The 19,712-nt window shown below is 50.8% G+C and overlaps 1 protein-coding gene across 1 annotated transcript in view; it reads right to left on the bottom strand.

Annotated features, from left to right (window-relative positions):
- Positions 1-5,672: 5,672 nt before the first annotated feature.
- LOC115081388 (rac GTPase-activating protein 1-like) overlaps positions 5,673-19,712 on the bottom strand; it is a gene marked incomplete at its 3' end in the record, with an annotated part of 44,069 nt that continues 30,029 nt past the window's right edge. Inside the window, exons 3-5 of the mRNA XM_029585842.1 lie at positions 17,959-18,161; positions 10,390-10,520; positions 5,673-5,748 (exon numbers count right to left, since the gene is read on the bottom strand). Of these exons, the coding sequence (XP_029441702.1) occupies positions 5,673-5,748; positions 10,390-10,520; positions 17,959-18,161 (410 nt within the window). The remainder of the gene's footprint in view (positions 5,749-10,389; positions 10,521-17,958; positions 18,162-19,712) is intronic.

The raw sequence follows: 19,712 nt of genomic DNA, 5'->3' as shown, positions 1-19,712 counted from the left end.
GCTCCAGCTCCTCCTTCCCCGTCTCTCACGGCTTCAGCAGGTCCCCCACGCTCCAGCTCCTCCTTCCCCGTCTCTCACGGCTTCAGCAGGTCCCCCACGCTCCAGCTCCTCCTTCCCCGTCTCTCACGGCTTCAGCAGGTCCCCCACGCTCCAGCTCCTCCTTCCCTCTCTCTCACGGCTTCAGCAGGTCCCCCACGCTCCAGCCCCTCCTTCCCTCTCTCTCACGGCTTCAGCAGGTCCCCCACGCTCCAGCTCCTCCTTCCCTCTCTCTCACGGCTTCAGCAGGTCCCCCACGCTCCAGCTCCTCCTTCCCTCTCTCTCACGGCTTCAGCAGGTCCCCCACGCTCCAGCTCCTCCTTCCCTCTCTCTCATGGCTTCAGCAGGTCCCCCCACGCTCCAGCTCCTCCTTCCCTCTCTCTCACGGCTTCAGCAGGTCCCCCCACGCTCCAGCTCCTCCTTCCCTATCTCTCATGGCTTAAGCAGGTCCCCCACGCTCCAGCTCCTCCTTCCCTCTCTCTCACGGCTTAAGCAGGTCCCCCACGCTCCAGCTCCTCCTTCCCATCTCTCACGGCTTCAGCAGGTCCCCCACGCTCCAGCTCCTCCTTCCCCATCTCTCACGGCTTCAGCAGGTCCCCCACGCGGCTTCATCCTCCCGGATGCTTCTCTCTCTTACCTCTGCCACCCTCAGAATTGTCCTCGTCCCTGCACTGCAACTACTTAGACGCCCCAGGAGGGCTTTCTTCAAACTACCTGCACCGAGGGAAGGAAAAATATTTTGCAAACTTCAGCACCAACAATAATATTTAAAAAAAAAAAAAAAAAAAAATATATATATATATATATATATATATATATATATATATAAATAAATAAAGTTAAGCCAGAGTGAAAAAAATGATTCTTAGTCGTCATCTTGTGGGCCTGGTTTTAGTCTTGCTTGGTTTGTATTTTGTATTTCGTTTTCTTTGTTCTTGGCTTTTATCCCCCTCGTGTCATTTTTGGATTTTTCTCTTCTCCCCTTCCAGACTCCTCATCGCTAGCAGGGAGCAGCCCCAAGAGGCTACAGATCCTGCCAGCCCCAGGCTAGTCACTACAGCAGCCGCTCCTTACGGGTGAGGCTCAACAGTAGGAGGCAGACACCAACATTTAGGTGCCCAGGCAATCTGAATTAGTAAACGCTTGCACAAAACTAAAAAAAGTCTCTGCTCGCACACAGCATTCATGGAAAAGTCAGCGACAGGAAGAGCACCCGCCCGTTCAGTAAGGGTGGTGCCGGATCCAGAGACCATGAGAGCGACTTGCACTGAGTGAGCTCTATCCATTCCTGGCTCAAGCACCCAGTGGAAGGATATTACCATGGAGCAAAGCGGAGCTGCTTACCTATAACAGGTGTTCTCAGTCCTTACACATCAGCAACATTAGATGGAGCCCCAAAGTGGAAGACTTACATCAAAGTTTCTATAATGTGACTAGGCCCACTGAGCATGCCCAACATGTCCTATACCACACGTCCACACAGGGATCTTCGGTATCGTAACAGAGTTATGATTAACAATAAAAAATAGGAGAAACCCAACTCACCGGGGTGGCGGGAAGATTTCATGAGGACTAACATCCTGCTGTCCTCAGATTTCCCGTTACAGGTAAGCAACTCCTGTTTCTCCAAGGACAAGCAAGATGGTAGCCCTCATACATGGGTGAATCCCTAGCTACAGGCTGCTCCCTAACACAAAAGGGGACCAAACAGACACCAACCAGGTGCCAACGGGCACAGCACCACCAGAGGGGGAGACAGCCTGAACCCAAACAATGGGCCCTAGGTTGGGAGAGTTGGTTCTACACCTCACACAGATTCCGAAGGACAGACTGGCCAAACCTCCTGTCAACAACAGCCAGTAACGAGATGTGAATATTTGATAAGCAGTCCATGTTGCACCTTGCAGATCTCCTCCACAGGAACTGCTTGTAAGTCTGGCACAAACACTGCCATGGCTCTGACAGAATGAGCCTGGACATGACCCTCAAGACGCAGTCCTGGGCATAACAGAAGGTGTTGCAATCTGCTAGGCAATGCTCAACCTATTCTTCATCAAAAGAAATGAAATGTTGGGTTGGCTGTCTATGGGCTTCTGTCTGTTCCAGACAGAAGGCTAAGGCTTGCAGTCCAAACTGTGCAGTGCTTGTTCAGTACCACGTTCTATGTCCCGGCCAGGTACATGGCCCTGGTCACCATCCCATGGCCAGGACTACACCCAGATCTGGACCACTTCCTGACACAGGGAGGAATGATCCCGTGCTTGAATGTTTGATGACATACTACATGGCTACCTGGCTGGCTGAATCAGTACCACTTTGTTGAACATCTGATCTCTGAAAGCCCATAGTGTGTACCGGATCATCCGAAACTCCAAGAAGTTGATTTGACAAGAATGTTCCTGAGTGGAATGCAGATCCTGGGTATGGAGCCCATCTACACGAGCTCCCCATTCCAGGGTAGATGCATCCATGGTTTAGGACAATTTGAGTAGGGAGACTCCAAAAAGGGATCCCCTGTTCCAGATTCTGCCAGGACAGAGTCCCAGAATGGATGACTCAAATGCAATCTTGGAGGCTCTGAGTGGCCTAGCGCCACTGTGATCTCAAGGTCCACTGGGCTCTGCGAATGTGTAAACATGCCAAGGAAGTGACATGGACAGTTCCCTGTACGTACCTGGATCAGTCCAGAACTCCTGGGTTAAAATTCATCCCTGCCAGCAGATGGAGACAAAGCCTCGCTGACACTGGTGCCACCTGCAGTAGCTCAGTATTTCTCTCTCTCCAGCAGATGGAGACAGAGAAAAGCCTCGCTGACACTGCTTGATGAGCCCTGGTGCCACCTGCAGTAGCTCAGTATTTCTCTGTCTCCAGCAGATGGCATAGGGTGCATTAACCTGCAGGGCTTTTCTTTTTACCCTTGCTGCTTTTTCTTTTCAGGTGAGCCTTCCTCCCAGGGGATTGGTTCCTTTAGGAACCATTCTCTGCTCGATTGAGGTGGACCGGTCGAGGTCCAAGTTGTACCGTGGGGGGTAAATCCCTCCACTCACGAGGCCGGCCCTGCGGCTTGCAGCCTTTTCCTTTTGCTCAGAGGTTTCTCTCCCTGTATTTCAGCAGCTGTGTTGAGCTGGACAGCTCTCTTCAGCTCTGGGAGGGAAGCTCTGTTTCTTGTTTTGTTAACTTTAAAGTTTAAAAAAAAAAAAAGTTTGTAACGAGCAGGAAGTCGGCTGACGGTAAGGCACCAGTAGAGACCATTGCGGATGCCCAGCACCAATAAAAGGATGAGTCCTCCTTGCCACGATGTCATTGTGGCATAAGCCAGTGTATCCCCGGGGACCAGTACCAGTGCTTCTTAGGCTTCCCCTGATATCAAGGCCGAAGACTATGAACCCATCTTCCTTGGCCTGGAGGAGAACAATGTCTCTGGTGCCTCTATCCACCAATGGAACAGATTGTCTTGCCGATGTCAATGGTGTGGTGTCCATTGGTGCACATGCCTATGACTCGGACTTCCCTCAACCTGAAAAGCTGATCCATCTTGTCTAGACGAAGCAAGTGTCCCTTCAGGGTCATTTGGGTATACAAATAGACAACTCCGGACGTCATGCGATGCCCCCAGGCGGAGGACATCCTTCATGGGGATCCGTAATGAACATTGTCTTCTGTTACTGGAGGCATAGACCGAAACCAGACGTGGCCATGATGGAACAAGAGAAAAAGGGGCCGTAGACACTAAACAATGACTGTGGGCATTGAGGTACCGCTGCCATGGGGGGGGAAATGCGAAAGGAAACTTACCAGAAACACTGAAAACCCTGACTAGGACACTACGGAGAGGCACCGAGAGGGTCCTGGTGACAAAATTATACTGAAAGCCACAATGAAAAGAGTTTTCCATTAGGCCAGAAACAGCCAAAGTGAGCTCACTCAGACCGCGAGGCTTACAGCTCTGCAGAAAAAGAGAGTGAAGAGGGGCCCCACAAGGATGCATGGTATAGGCCATACTCCGTGTGCCTAGTCAGTTCTAGAAACTAGGATAAGTTTTCCGCATCGGGGCTCCATCTGATGATGTCACCCATGTGTGAGGTCTACCATCCTGTTTGTCCTCCGAGAATAAGCAGGCCCAAAACAGGAAAGGACCTTAGGAGCAATCATTTCATATGACTTGAAGGCTGTCCAGGCCTTATTAATTGTTTAGAATGTGGAAGCTTCCAGCAGTGGGAGACTCAGGACGAGTAGCAGAAGGTTGGCCGATAGTAAGGGTCCATCCCCTAAAGGGTAGGTTAGAGTTTAAGAGTTAATAAAGATGACTCCATGAGACACTGGGGGGGTGGGGGGAGCTGAGAGTCCGCCATGATTTTGTTACTCTCCAAGGATCCTGGAAAGGGGGCAGGGAGGATGGTTTTTCTCTTTCATCTGAAGGTTGGAGTGGATTACACAAGGGAGCCAGCTGCCTTCAGACTCAGCAGGGTTCCCTATTCCAAGGTCTAAGGGATAGAGGAGGTCCTCCAAGAGACTGGGTCACCAGCCTAGTAGTGTGCTACCAACTTTGAGCGCGAGAAGTGGACTTTCCTGGCTTCAGGGGGTTTTAATGTAGAAGCACTATTTGGAGAGACTTAGGAGAGGTTCCTAAATTCCTGCCAAGTGAGTTGATAAGATAATCTTGTGTGGATCCTGGGATCCATGACCCAAGCAGTCGTTTTCTTGTGCTTTCTGGACTGTTAGAACTTTGCAAGCCATTTTACCTATTTTGTACTGCTGGACCAATCTGCTTTTTCTTCCGCAATCTTTACTTTGTGTTTTGGAACTAAACACTGTGTGGACTGTTTTTTCAAGAGAGAGTCGGATCCCCCTAGGTCTTCAGGATAGCCCATCCCACTACAGCAGAACCTGGATTGCAGAGCTGAAGAGAGTACTCCGCAGCTGCTGAAGGTGGGAGGGGTGTGTGGAAGAGTAATAGAAGAACGTGAAACGGCATGCCCAGGTGCATAAGAAGTAGGAAGGAGGCAGTACTCTCCTTGTAGAGGTCAACAGTGAGAACTGTGCTCAGGGCACCAAGAGGATGGAAACAGAGATTGGAGAAGAGTCACTACAACGATAGAGGGCCTGCAACACAAGCACTACCAAGAGATTTAAGACACTCAACGTATTTCCTGGAAGCAAGAAGGGACAGGAGGGTATGGAAAGAAAAAAAGGTGGTACAAGGAGGAATTTTCCATAGATAAAAGAAATTCATGGACAAGGGTCAAGCTATGACAGAGAGGCTCAGAGGAGCGTGAGGGAGGTGGATACCTGAAAGAGCCACCAGCAGAATTGGTGAAAACCAGAACAGAATTCAGACAGAGGGTGATGGGATGGAAAAATGGTTTTGCTGGTAGGAGACATCTGATCTGCTGAAGACAATTTTGTGGCGTTAGAAGTCGAGACATCCTGTAATATTCAGGGACCCTCTACTCAAAGGATTCCTAAAAGCACATTTCTCAAAATATTCCCAGTCCTCAGAGAAACCCCAGGCTGAGGCAGGAACTGTCAAAGAGAGAATGTCTCATTCTACCCTCCCACCCATTAAAAACCATCTTGTGCTCCTCCATCCCATCCCAGTGTCCCTCCAACTAGCCCCTTCCCCACAGGATCCTCACCAGATCTTCAGTTTGGTCATAGCTGATGTCCGAGTGGGAGGTGAAGGATGTGCAAGACTCGTCGATAGTGGACAACCTGCGGAACAAGAGTAGGAAGGGGAGATCCCAGGATCCACTCACCCCAATGCGAGGGGGGCGGGGGGAGAGAAAGGGATGTTTTATTAAACCTAAATACAGCAGGCACTTCTACCACTTGTAAAGCAGAACAGCACTATGCAGAGAGTTCTCAGGGTTTCCACAATAAATATGTAGGAGTTATATTTGGAAAGGTTGTGCATGCAAATTAATCTCATGAATATTCAGTGTGGCAATCCTGAAAAAAAAAAAAAAAAAAGACTGACTGGTTTGTAGTCCCCTGCTCATCAGCATAGAAACCAATGCGCATTGCAAGCTCAGCACCAAGAATAAATAAATAAATAAATAATGCTAACTCTCGGCACCCCCGTCATTCAGGACAAGCTCCAACACACACACACACACACCCCCCATACACACACCCCTCCCCCCCAATCCCACCCCAGGTTCTGCTGCTCCACTAAGGCGGCCTCTCCTCAGGTCACCCTATCCCCATGTCTGTCTGTCTGTCTCTCTCCTCAGGACTCCCCATCGCCCTCTCTGCCTGCCTCCACCCCGTCTGCCCAGCAAGCTTGTGAAAGTATCTGCCACACCGTGCAGGTTACCCCCATGCTTAGTTCCCAAATTGTAAGAGTCAGGGCCCTCGGTTACTGACTGAATCCAATTCCCTGTTGCTGTTGAAGCAGAGATCAATGATGGATTTACATTAACAGTATCAAGGGCTTATAGGTTAAGAGCAGTAACTGCCACACCAGCACTCGTTTCTTCATTCCCATCCTCTAATCTTTAGGGATCCTCAGTGTTTATCCCATGCCCCTTTGAACTCTTTCACTGTTTTCATGTTCACCACCTCCTCGGGAGGGGCGTTCCAAGCATCCACCACCCTCTCCATGAAGAAATATTTCCTGACCTTGGTTCTGAGTCGTCCTCCCTGGAGTTTCATTTCATGACCCCTAGTTTTACTGATTTCTGTCCAATGGAAAATGCTTGATGACTGTGCAACATTACAGACCTGCAGATACCTGAAAGGTCTGTATCCTATCTCCCCTGCACCTCCTTTCTTCCAGGATTTACATATTCAGATCCTTCAGCCTCTCCTCAAGTCTTCTGATGCTACCCCTCACCATTTTGGTTTTTCTTCTCTGGACCGCCTCCATGCCCCTTCAGATGCCGTCTCCGGAAATGACCAGTGCACAGGTCCTTGCTGAGGCCTCACCTGGAGTAAGGGCAGTAACTCCTGTTTCTTACTCGATATTCCTCTCTCTATGCAGCCCAGCATTCTTCTGGCTTTTGCTATCGCCTTGTCGCATTGTTTCACCATCCTCAGATCTCCAGACACCATCACCCCAAGTCCCTCTTCATCTGTGCACTTCGGTCTTTCACCCCCATCACATCCGGCTCTTTTGGATTGCCGCAGCCAGGTGCATGACTCTGCGATCCTGGCACTGAATCCCAGCCACCACATCGGCCAGTCTTCCAGTTTTCTGAAATCATTTTTCATTCTCTCTATTCCTTCAGGCGTGTCCATTCTGTTACAGATCTTAGTATAATCTACAAATAGGCAAATTTTATCTTTATCCCTTCTGCAATGTCGCTCTCAAAGATGATGAACACAATCAGTCCCAACACTGATCCCCGAGGCACTCCACTTAACACCGCTCTCTCTTCAGAGCAGGTTCCATTTACCATTATATTCTGTCTCCTATCAGTCAACCAGTTTGTAATCCACACCATAACCTTAGTGCTCATTCCCAAGCTTCTCATTTTATGCACAAGTCTCCTATGCGGGACCGAACCAAAAACAAAGAGTTGCTGAAATCCAAGTAGATCACATCTAGCACTCTTCTTTGATCCAATTCTCTAGTCACCCAATCAAAATAAATCAGATTTGTCCGACAGGACCTTCCTCTGATGAATCCATGCTACCTCGGATCCAGCTCCCACCAGATTGTAGATAGTTCTCTATCCTTTGCTTCAGCAGAGTCTGTTAAGTCTCACCTTGGTGGTGGGAAAATAACCGGCCTGTAGTTACCAGCCTCCTCTCTGCTCCCACTCTTGTGAAGCGGGACCACCACCGCTCTTCTCCAATCACTCGGCACCACTCTCGTTTCCAGGGATCTATTGAACAGGTCACACAGCGGGACCCGCCAGCTCATCTCTGAGCTCCCTCAGTATCCTGGGATGAACCTCATCAGGCCCCATGGCTTTGTCCACTTTCAGTTTCCCCAGCTCTTCCCATACATTCTCCTCTGTAAAACAGAGTTACATCTACAGTCTTGTTAACCAGCAATGGTCCTTCTCCAGGGTCTTCATTAGTGAACACCAAACTGAAGTATTTGTTTAATATTTCTGCCATTTCTTTGTTACTCTCCACACCTTGCTCCTTCTCACCATTCAGTTTCACTATACAACAACTTCAGGCCTTCCTGCTTTCTCTGATGTATCTGAAAAATGTTTTGTCTCCTCGCTTTACCTCTTTGGCAATTCTTTCTTCTGCCTGACAGCTAGGCTGCATAGAGAGAGGAATATCGAGTAAGAAAAGGGAAGTGATTATCCCCCTTGTACAGGTCCTTGGTGAGGCCTCACCTGGAGTACTGTGCTCAGTTCTGGAGACCGAATCTCCGAAGGGACAGAGACAAGATGGAGGCGGTCCAGAGAAGGGCGACCAGGAAGGTGGAGGGTCTTCAGCGAATGACTTATGAGAGGTTTAAGAACCTGAATATGTACACCCTGGAGGAAAGGAGGAGCAGGGGGATATGATACAGACCTTCAGATACTTGAAAGATTTTAATGATCCATGGTTGTCAACAAACCTTTTCCATTGGAAACAATTTAGTAGAACCAGGGGTCACGATTTAAAACTCCAGGGAGGAAGACTCAGAACCAATGTCAGGAAATATTTCTTCACGGAGAGGGTGGTGGATGCCTGGAATGCCCTTCCGGAGGAAGTGGTGAAGACCAGAACTGTGAAGGATTTCAAAGGGGCGTGGGACTGAGGATCCCTAAAGGCTGGAGGATGGGAATAAATAAAAACGCTAAAGTAGCCTAGTGACAGTTACTACCCTTAACAGAGACATGGGGGTAACCTGCACAGAGCGGCAGTTACTGCCCTTAACAGAAACATGGGGGTAACCTGCACGGAGCGGCAGTTACTACCCTTAACAGAAACATGGGGGTAACCTGCACGGAGCAGCAGTTACTGCCCTTAACAGAAACATGGGGGTAACCTGCACGGAGCGGCTGTTACTACCCTTAACAGAAACATGGGGGTAACCTGCACGGAGCGGCTGTTACTACCCTTAACAGAGACATGGGGGTAACCTGCACGGAGCAGCAGTTACTGCCCTTAACAGAAACATGGGGGTAACCTGCACGGAGCTGCAGTTACTACCCTTAACAGAAACATGGGGGTAACCTGCACGGAGCAGCAGTTACTGCCCTTAACAGAAACATGGGGGTAACCTGCACGGAGCAGCAGTTACTGCCCTTAACAGAAACGTGGGGTAACCTGCATGGAGCGGCAGTTACTGCCCTTAAGAGAAACATGGGGGTAAACTGCATGGAGTGGCAGTTACTGCCCTTAAGAGAAACATGGGGGTAACCTGCACGGAGCGGCAGTTACTACCCTTAACAGAAACATGGGGGTAAACTGCATGGAGTGGCAGTTACTGCCCTTAAGAGAAACATGGGGGTGACCTGCATGGAGCAGCAGTTACTACCCTTAACAGAAACATGGGGGTAACCTGCACGGAGCGGCAGTTACTACCCTTAACAGAAACATGGGGGTGACCTGCACAGAGCGGCAGTTACTGCCCTTAAGAGAAACATGGGGGTAACCTGCACGGAGCGGCAGTTACTACCCTTAACAGAAACATGGGGGTGACCTGCACAGAGCGGCAGTTACTGCCCTTAAGAGAAACATGGGGGTAACCTGCACGGAGCGGCAGTTACTACCCTTAACAGAAACATGGGGGTAAACTGCATGGAGTGGCAGTTACTGCCCTTAAGAGAAACATGGGGGTAACCTGCACGGAGCGGCAGTTGCTACCTTGGGAAGCTTGCTGGGCAGACTGGATGGCCCGTTTTGGTCTTTCTGCCGTCATTACTATGTTACTATAAATTCTCTCTTCATCTCCCTCACTTTCACCAGATATTCTTCCCTGTGTTCCTCCCTTTGGGATCCTTTTTACTTCCTGAACGCTGTTCTTTTTGCTTTTAGTTTTATCTGCCACCTCCTTTGAGAATCAGATCAGTTTCTTTTTCCTCTTCTTTACTTTTCTAACAGTTGTAATTGCTCCTTTTAAGTTGGCCCACTCTTCCCCCAGCCTTCCAGTTCTTCCTCCCAGTATCTCCCCATTTTGACAAAGTTTGTATTTTTGAAATTCAGACCTCGGGTCTGCGTGCGTCTTCTCTGCATCTTTGTTTGCAAAAATTGAGCCACATCATCTGCTGATCACTGGTGCTGAGCTCCATCTATGCCCACCCCCAAACCCCATTTCTCCTCCCCTCTTCAGGGCACTCCATGCCCAGTTCCTCATCCACCCTCTTAGAATATCCCACCCCCTATCCCATATGAGCAGCTTCAGCTCCAGCCTCCTCCCCACTTTGAAGGCACCAGTGCCACCCCCCGTGGATCACATACCTGTGCTTGGCATTCACATTATTGCAGCTGAAGGGACCATCACTAAGAGCCGCCAGCAGGGACTCGTTCAGGAATCTGCTAGCCAGACCGTCGGACATCAGCAGGTCGCCAATGAGCTGCATCTGACGCTCCTGCAACAAGATTTCGTGGCCCGTTACTTCTTACAAAAGTTATCCAGAGCGGGTAACGATATAAATACAGGCAGAAACGTACCTGAAGTTATAAAGACACATTCCAAGCTTTGCTGCATTTCCTAACATCCTTCACGTCACTCTGCTCGCACAAGTTACCTGGAAGACTCTGCCATAGAGTCCTGAAACACCTCCCAGCTCAGGACTCCAGTGCTTCCAGGCTCATCTCCCCACTGTCCCACACAAAAATAAGTTTTTCTAATTAGAGCAGATCTCCAGGCTGCTAATAAGTAAGTAGCCAGCAGAAAGGTCCTGGGGGCCACACCCCAGCTCCCACAGGCCATGATACGGGACTGCCCTCTTGCTGAGATTTATTTATTGCCCTCCGTCGCACGCTTTGAAATCTCTCTCTTTCCCCAAGTTGCTGATATCCCTAGCCTGTGTTTGTTAATGTAAAAGGCTGGGATCTACAAGAATGGTTACCTCCCGCACCGGGATTTCTTCTTAAACAGTTCATCCAAGGACTTAGGTTAAGTAATTAAGATTTAAGTGCCAATTTAACAGCTTGCGCATTAGTCGGTATTAGCAGAATGTCTCATTCAGTGTAACAGTCGCGCTGCTTATGTCTCAAGGCCTGTCCTCTTTTGGAGACTTAAGGGATGTTCAGTTTGCTTTCCGCCGTCTGCAATGAAAAAGCAGCCGACTCATCTGAAAGTGCAGGTTTCAGAAACCCTGGAAGCATCCAGAATATCTCCCCAGCTCCCACACCGGATTCAAAAACCCAAGAACAAATGGTTTACTGTGCTAGAAAGAAAGAGACAGGCGACTGTATGACACCCACTTTCCCCAACTGTGCAATATCCCGAATATCCAGCCCCATTCCCACAGAGAAGCCGACATCTAGGATTCAGAAACCCAAGAATAAACGGATTGCAGTGGGGTCCTGTGATGGAGAGAGAGTCGTTAGCCTTACATAAATCCTCTTCTGCATTGGAAAACAAAGAGGCTCCAGCAATGGGAAACGAGGTGATGTCCAAGAGGGATGAGGTCACACACTGCACCCAGAAAGCCTTAAAACGTTCTCAAAGGTCATAAAAGAAAGCTGCTTCTGTCATTAGAGAAACAACATTTGGAAAATAATTTTGATGGGGATCCTCAGCTAGAAGAAAACAACAACCGGAGCCAAAACAATTACAGAAGAAAGTGAGGACTCCACTGTCCGTGTTATCATCCATCTGGGGGCCAGTGACCTTGCTAGACAAAGATTTCCAAAGCCTAGGAGTGAAGATTAGACACATGGCCAAGACCATTGCCTGTTCATGGAAAAGGGCAGGAAAGGCCGAGCCATAAGGATGAATTCGATGTCTGGCTCACAGCATGGTCTAAAGCAAGTGGTTTTGGCTACAATGGAGGCTGGGGCCACGTATGCAGCAGTATCAGATTATATGGTAAGCGTGGGCTAACGTTTGTCCTTGGCTGGAACGAGGATGCCAAGTGAGAAATTCAGAGCATACGTCATCAGGCACTGAAAGTAGGGAGCAGGGGTGGGAGGAGATGGCCATGTCACCTCCAAGCAAGACAGGAATTGGGAGGAGAAACAAAATCAGACCAACATAGCAGAAAAGATGACTAGGAAGAGCGTCAGTCCTAAGGACCCTTTGGAACTCACTTCCGCCAGATCTTCGACTCGAAACTTGCCATCTAACATTCAAGAAAAACCTTAAAACATGGCTCTTCCGGCAAGCATTCCCGGAATTGCAGGATCACTTCGACACAGGACAAAGAACAAAATAGCGCAATATAAAGTCCACCGCTAACTTAATACCCCCAGGAACATCAGGACCTTATTGCTTGTTTTAAAGTAACTCTACACTTTCTCTGTTCAATACTATGTTTACTATTTAATGTAACGACCTTATTGATTGTTAAATGTAATGCTACACGTTCTCCGTTCAATACTATGTTTATTGTTTAATGTAACCCCCCCCCGGCGACAGTTGTGTTAAACGGAAACCGACTTGATTTGATATATATATATATCAAGAAAGTCGGTATATAAAAACCCTAAATAAATAAATAAATAAATAAATAAATGAGAAACGTTGGAAAGCTGTGACCCAAATGCTCATAGTCTGGGCAATAAAATCCCTGACCTTCAGGTCTTAATGGTGGAATCAGATGTGAACATTGTTGCTGTTACAGAGACCTGGTTTACAGAGTCTCATGATTGGCATACGGCCAGCCCGGGCTACAAATTGATAAGGAGGGTCAGATGACAGAAAAGGGGGAGAAGTAGCTCTCTGTGCCAAACACAATATCCAAGCAACTGACCTACACGGTATGAAGTAGAGAAGAAGCATTATGGATAGTCAAAAAACCAAGATGGTGCTTCCATTTTTACTGGTGTGGTCTACAGCCTCAGACTCAAAAACAGAAGAAGAACTAGGCAGAGATCTGATCGAAGACATCCAAAATGTGAGGCAGAAGAAGGGAGAAGCGTTGCTCGTTGGAGATTTTAATCTGCCATGGGTAGGCTGGAGAATCCCTTCTGTGAGATCTAGGAGATGGTGGATGCCCTTCAAGGAGCTCTGCTTAAACAAATGAACCCATGAGGGAGGGAGTTGTACTCGACCTAGTGCTCACTAATTGGGATCACGTCTGTAAAGTTCAGGTGGGTGCCCACCTGAGCACCAGGGATCACACAGTATGGTTTGATAATCGCAAATACAATACAGAGGGGTCACACTAAGACCCGAGTTTTGAATTTCAGAGATTCGGACTTTGTCAAAATTGGGATTTACCTGTAGGAAGAACTGGAACAGTTGGCCAAATTAAAAGGAGCAATTAGAAAGGCAACAAATCCATACATTAGAAAAGTAAGCAAGAGAAAGAGGAACAAGAAACCGATCTGGCTGAAGAGAAAGGCAAAAAACAGTGTTCAAGAAATATAAAGGATCCCAAAAAAAGGAGCACAGGGAAGAATATCTGGTGAAACAGAGGGAAATGACAAACGAAATAAAGAAAGCAAAAGGTCAGGTGGAAGAAAGGATTGCCAAAGAGGTAAAACACCTTCAGATATATCAGAGAAAGGAGAAAGGTCTGAAGTGGTATAGTCAAACTGAAAGGAGGAGAACATGAGGAAAAGTGTGTGGAGAGAGATGAAGAAATATAAATAAATACTTCAGTTAGGTGCTCACTAAAGAGGACCCTGGAGAAGGACCCTCGCTGGTTAACAAGACTGTGGATGAGGGTGGAGTAGAAGAAACTCCATTTACAGAAGAGAATGTATGGGAAGAGCTGGGGAAACCGAAAGTGGACAAAGCCATGGGGCCTGATGAGGTTCATCCCAGGATATTGAGGGAGCTCAGAGATGTGCTGGCGGCTCCGCTGCGTGACCTGTTCAATAGATCCCTGGAAAGAGGAGTGGTGCCGAGTGATTGGAGAAGAGCGGTGGTGGTCCCGCTTCACAAGAGAGAAAGGTAGAAACTGCAGGCTGGTTAGCCTCGATGGGAAAATTAATGGAGACTCTACTGAAGTAAAGGATTGTGAACTTATCTACAACCCGGAAGGGTTGCTGGACCCAAGGCAGCATGGATTCACCAGTGGAAAGTCCTATCAGACAAATCTGATTGATTTTTGATTGGGTGACTAGAGAAATGGATCAGGGAAGATTGCTCAATGTGATTTAGTTTGATTTTAGTAAAGCTTTTGATACAGTCTGAAGCGTGGGAGTGGGTGCCAACGTAGTGGCATGGATTGCAGACTGGCTAACTTGACAGGATACAGCATCTAAAGAGAGAACTGTTAAGTGGAATTCCACTGGATTGGTGTTGGGACCAGTTCTGTTCAATATCTTTGTGGAAGGGATAGAAGGTAACATTGTCTATTTGTGGATGATACTAAGATCTGCAGAGTGGACACACCTGAAAGAGTAGAGAACATGAAAAGTGATTTAAGAAAGCTTGAAGATTGCAGAGGATTTGATAACTGGGATTCAAAAGCCAAGAATTGCAGAATCCTGCATCTGGGGTGCAGTAATCCAAGAGAGTTGAATGTGGCGAAAGTATGTGCATGGACTGAGAGAGAGATGAAGCAATGTGACAAGGCGATAGCTAAAGGCAGAAGAATGCTGGGCTGCACAGAGAGAGGAATATCGAGCAAGAAAAGGGAAGTGATAATCCCCTTGTACAGGGCCTTGGTGAGGCCTCACCTGGAGTAGTGTGCTCAGTACTGGAGCCCGTATCTCACAACGGAAACAAGATAAAGGCAGTTCAAAGGAGACTGATCAGAATGGCATGGGGTCTGTATTGGAAGACTTATGAGGAGAGGCTGAAGGACCTGAATATGTACATCCTGGAGGAGAGGAGGTGCAGGGGAGATAGGACCTGAATATGTACACCCTGGAGGAGAGGAGGTGCAGGGGAGATAGGACCTGAATATGTACACCCTGGAGGAGAGGAGGTGCAGGGGAGATAGGACCTGAATATGGACATCCTGGAGGAGAGTAGATGCAGGGGAGATAGGACCTGAATATGTACACTCTGGAGGAGAGGAGGAGCAGGGTAGACAGGACCTGAATATGTACACCCTGGAGGAGAGGAGGAGCAGGGTAGACAGGACCTGAATATGTACACCCTGGAGGAGAGGAGGTGCAGGGGAGATAGGACCTGAATATGTACATCCTGGAGGAGAGGAGGAGCAGGGTAGACAGGACCTGAATATGTACATCCTGGAGGAGAGGAGGAGCAGGGGAGATGGGACCTGAATATGTACATCCTGGAGGAGAGGAGGTGCAGGGGAGATAGGACCTGAATATGTACATCCTGGAGGAGAGGAGGTGCAGGGGAGATAGGAACTGAATATGTACATCCTGGAGGAGAGGAGGTGCAGGGGAGATGGGACCTGAATATGTACACCCTGGAGGAGAGGAGGTGCAGGGGAGATGGGACCTGAATATGTACATCCTGGAGGAGAGGAGGTGCAGGGGAGATAGGACCTGAATATGTACATCCTGGAGGAGAGGAGGTGCAGGGGAGATAGGACCTGAATATGTACATCCTGGAGGAGAGGAGGTGCAGGGGAGATGGGACCTGAATATGTACATCCTGGAGGAGAGGAGGTGCAGGGGAGATGGGACCTGAATATGTACATCCTGGAGGAGATGAGGTGCAGGGGAGATAGGACCTGAATATGTACATCCTGGAGGAGAGGAGGTGCAGGGGAGATGGGATACAGAGCTTCAGGTACCAGAAAGCTTTAAATGACGCATGTACTTTGAATCTTTTCCATTGGAAAGGACACCGTAGAACCAGGGGGATGATTTTGGACATTTCTGCACAGAAAGTGTGCTGGATGCTTGCCTAGCATTCCCGTCCGGTGGAGGTGGTGAACAAAGGGGCATGGGATAAACACAGGAGATCCCTAAACACTGAAGGTTGGAAACAAAGAAAAGGGTACAGGGGGCATTTGGCACCCGCAACAGGGGTGCGCGGGGCAGTTAGCACCCGTAACAGGGGGTGCGCGGGGCAGTTGGCCCCCGTAACAGGGGAGCGCGGGGCAGTTGGCCCCCGTAACAGGGGTGCGCGGGGCAGTTGGCCCCCGTAACAGGGGTGCGCGGGGCAGTTAGCACCCGTAACAGGGGTGCGCGGGGCAGTTAGCACCCGTAACAGGGGAGCACGGGGCAGTTAGCACCCGCAACAGGGGTGCGCGGGGCAGTTAGCACCCGTAACAGGGGAGCACGGGGCAGTTAGCACCCTGAACCGATGAGCCGTGATGCTTTTGCCGTAACCGCTGGTCACAGACATCGCTGTCTGCTTTGATGGCCTGGGTGGGGGAAGGAATTGGATTCAGAAGACATCCAGAGCAAGCACCGACTTTTACCGTAGGCAGACATAAGGGAGAAAGCACAGAGGACGCCTTCTACAGCCAAGTCCAAAAGCAAAGCAGGTCAAGCAGCGCCCTCTGAGTTTTCAGGAAGGCCTCTGGCCCAGTAAAAATGTTGGGCTTTGCTAATACGCAAGGCTTGGGGGTGACCTGCAGGTGCTGTGCTAGGAAAGCCGGTGGACCTCTGCTCTTTTTCTGCCGTCAGTACTACGTTACTGTGCTATCTGGCAGCCTGCCCATAAACCAGAGTTAGTGCAGGGAAATCAATCGCAGGAACATGTTTTGTATCAGTCCTGCTCGCAGGCCTCAAGAACTGGAAGGGGATTGCTCCGCTGCACTCTCCAGCAGCTCCTCCCGGCAGAAGCCACCGCGGCACGGCGAGTGCGCCAGGAGACTCCAGACTCTGGGAATTGCGTCTCCAGCTAAGAAGATGTCTTTGATTTCAGCAATCTGCTGCCTGAGGCGGAGGACGAGACGGTGCCGACCCCCATAATTCTCCCTAGGCAGTACTTCCTGATTCTTTCCAGCCACCCGCAAGCTGATCCTCTCCTCTCCGTGCTGCCACTGGATTATTGTGGGAGCACCGAATGGAAGAGGAGATCAATTGTTAAGGAATTGGCCTCCATAAAATCAACGACTCTTCTAGAAGAGGGAGGTCACAAAGGTATCATTCTGGCTTCATCATCATTATTTATCATTTTATTTCACGTCCAAGTGCTTCATGAATCTTCATTCTGTTTAATCAACCATCAGTAAAGCAGTTGGAAGCCGCGTTACTTCCCAGTGTGAGTTTTGCTGCTGTAGACTGCTCATCAGTGCTGTGCACCTTGCTCAATGCAGACGAGCCTTCTGCCCCCACAGAGGGGAAGGGGTTGCAGATAGGGGCTCCTTTTATCCCACCCAGGGGTTGAACGGCTATTTCCCAATGCCAAAGACCTGAAAGGTAGACTTGAGACAATATTGTGATTCCATGATTTGACTTTCTCCCCAATGAGTGAGTTCAGGGTAGAAGATGATTCACTATACTGTGTGATATACGTTACACGTTTGTCATCTGCAAGAAACCCCTCTCTCAAGACCCGAGTGCATTACTACTGGGGGCAGATACAGACCTGCAAGGAGAATCCCTGGCCTTCCCCACAGGGGCATTGAGAGACCAGGAACCTCATGGAATTTCGGCCATCGCTGTTTGCCTATCACAGCCAGCAACGCCCTCCCTGCCCGAGCCCAGACAACCAGACAAGGAGGCCCGAGAGCCTTTTTCAGGCCACGTGTCAGCACAGCTTCAGAGGGGTGTCTGCCATGGCATCCCCTCCACCCCCGCTCTCTAGTCCTGCTTCTGTTATTATCCGTTTATTGTAGAGGGGAAGAGGCAAGGCAGGTTCCCTTCTAGTACATTTTACACACCCACCCACCTTTGAGGATTCATGTGAATAGATAGGAAAGAGCTTTCAGTTCATGGAGAGCCTCTCCTAAGTAGTGACAGCCCATGACATGAAGGCCCTCACTGTAAAAGCTGCAACGTTAACGTGCTGGGCCATTATTCCTCCCTCACCATCTTCTCCGCCTGCGTCTCGGCCCGGTGCCGCTTCCGCATCTCCACATCCACCTGGTTGCGGGCGTGCTTGAGCTTCACCTGCAGCGCAGACCTGTCGATCTCGCACTTCAGCAGTGCCTCCCGCACCTGCCGCAGCTCCAGCTCCACCCGCTGCCACCTGCCACGACACTCTTCCAGGCTGCGAGCGATGCAGAGCGACTCTGAGGAGGGGAGCGGCACAGAATGAGTCAGAGGGCCCTGTCCGTCCCCTCCGTCCCCCTCCCCCCTCGCCCAGGACCGCGGGGCACTCTTCCAGGCTGCGAGCGATGCAGAGCGACTCTGAGGAGGGGAGCGGCACAGAATGAGTCAGAGGGCCCTGTCCGTCCCCTCCGTCCCCCTCCCCCCTCCCCCAGGACTGCGGGGCACTCTTCCAGGCTGCGAGCGATGCAGAGCGACTCTGAGGAGGGGAGCGGCACAGAATGAGTCAGAGGGCCCTGTCCGTCCCCTCCGTCCCCCTCCCCCCTCCCCCAGGACTGCGGGGCACTCTTCCAGGCTGCGAGCGATGCAGAGCGACTCTGAGGAGGGGAGCGGCACAGAATGAGTCAGAGGGCCCTGTCCGTCCCCTCCATCCCCCTCCCCCAGGACCGCGGGGCACTCTTCCAGGCTGCGAGCGATGCAGAGCGACTCTGAGGAGGGGAGCGGCACAGAATGAGTCAGAGGGCCCTGTCCGTCCCCTCCGTCCACCTCCCCCCTCCCCCAGGACTGCGGGACACTCTTCCAGGCTGCGAGCAATGCAGAGCGACTGAGGAGGGGAGCGGCACAGAATGAGTCAGAGGGCCCTGTCCGTCCCCTCCGTCCCCCTCCCCCAGGACTGCGGGGCACTCTTCCAGGCTGCGAGCGATGCAGAGCGACTCTGAGGAGGGGAGCGGCACAGAATGAGTCAGAGGGCCCTGTCCGTCCCCTCCGTCCCCCTCCCCCAGGACTGCGGGACACTCTTCCAGGCTGCGAGCGATGCAGAGCGACTCTGAGGAGGGGAGCGGCACAGAATGAGTCAGAGGGCCCTGTCCGTCCCCTCCGCCCCCTTCCCCCCTCCCCCAGGACCGCGGGGCACTCTTCCAGGCTGCGAGCGATGCAGAGCGACTGAGGAGGGGAGCGGCACAGAATGAGTCAGAGGGCCCTGTCCGTCCCCTCCGTCCCCCTCCCCCAGGACTGCGGGGCACTCTTCCAGGCTGCGAGCGATGCAGAGCGACTCTGAGGAGGGGAGCGGCACAGAATGAGTCAGAGGGCCCTGTCCGTCCCCTCCGTCCCCCTCCCCCAGGACTGCGGGACACTCTTCCAGGCTGCGAGCGATGCAGAGCGACTCTGAGGAGGGGAGCGGCACAGAATGAGTCAGAGGGCCCTGTCCGTCCCCTCCGCCCCCTTCCCCCCTCCCCCAGGACCGCGGGGCACTCTTCCAGGCTGCGAGCGATGCAGAGCGACTCTGAGGAGGGGAGCGGCACAGAATGAGTCAGAGGGCCCTGTCCGTCCCCTCCGTCCCCCTCCCCCAGGACTGCGGGGGCACTCTTCCAGGCTGCGAGCGATGCAGAGCGACTCTGAGGAGGGGAGCGGCACAGAATGAGTCAGAGGGCCCTGTCCGTCCCCTCCATCCCCCTCCCCCAGGACCGCGGGGCACTCTTCCAGGCTGCGAGCGATGCAGAGCGACTCTGAGGAGGGGAGCGGCACAGAATGAGTCAGAGGGCCCTGTCCGTCCCCTCCGTCCCCCTCCCCCAGGA

The sequence above is a fragment of the Rhinatrema bivittatum genome, unplaced genomic scaffold, assembly GCF_901001135.1.
Source record: "Rhinatrema bivittatum unplaced genomic scaffold, aRhiBiv1.1, whole genome shotgun sequence".
Lineage (NCBI taxonomy): Eukaryota > Metazoa > Chordata > Amphibia > Gymnophiona > Rhinatrematidae > Rhinatrema > Rhinatrema bivittatum.
This window is presented reverse-complemented; position numbering and strand designations above follow the sequence as displayed.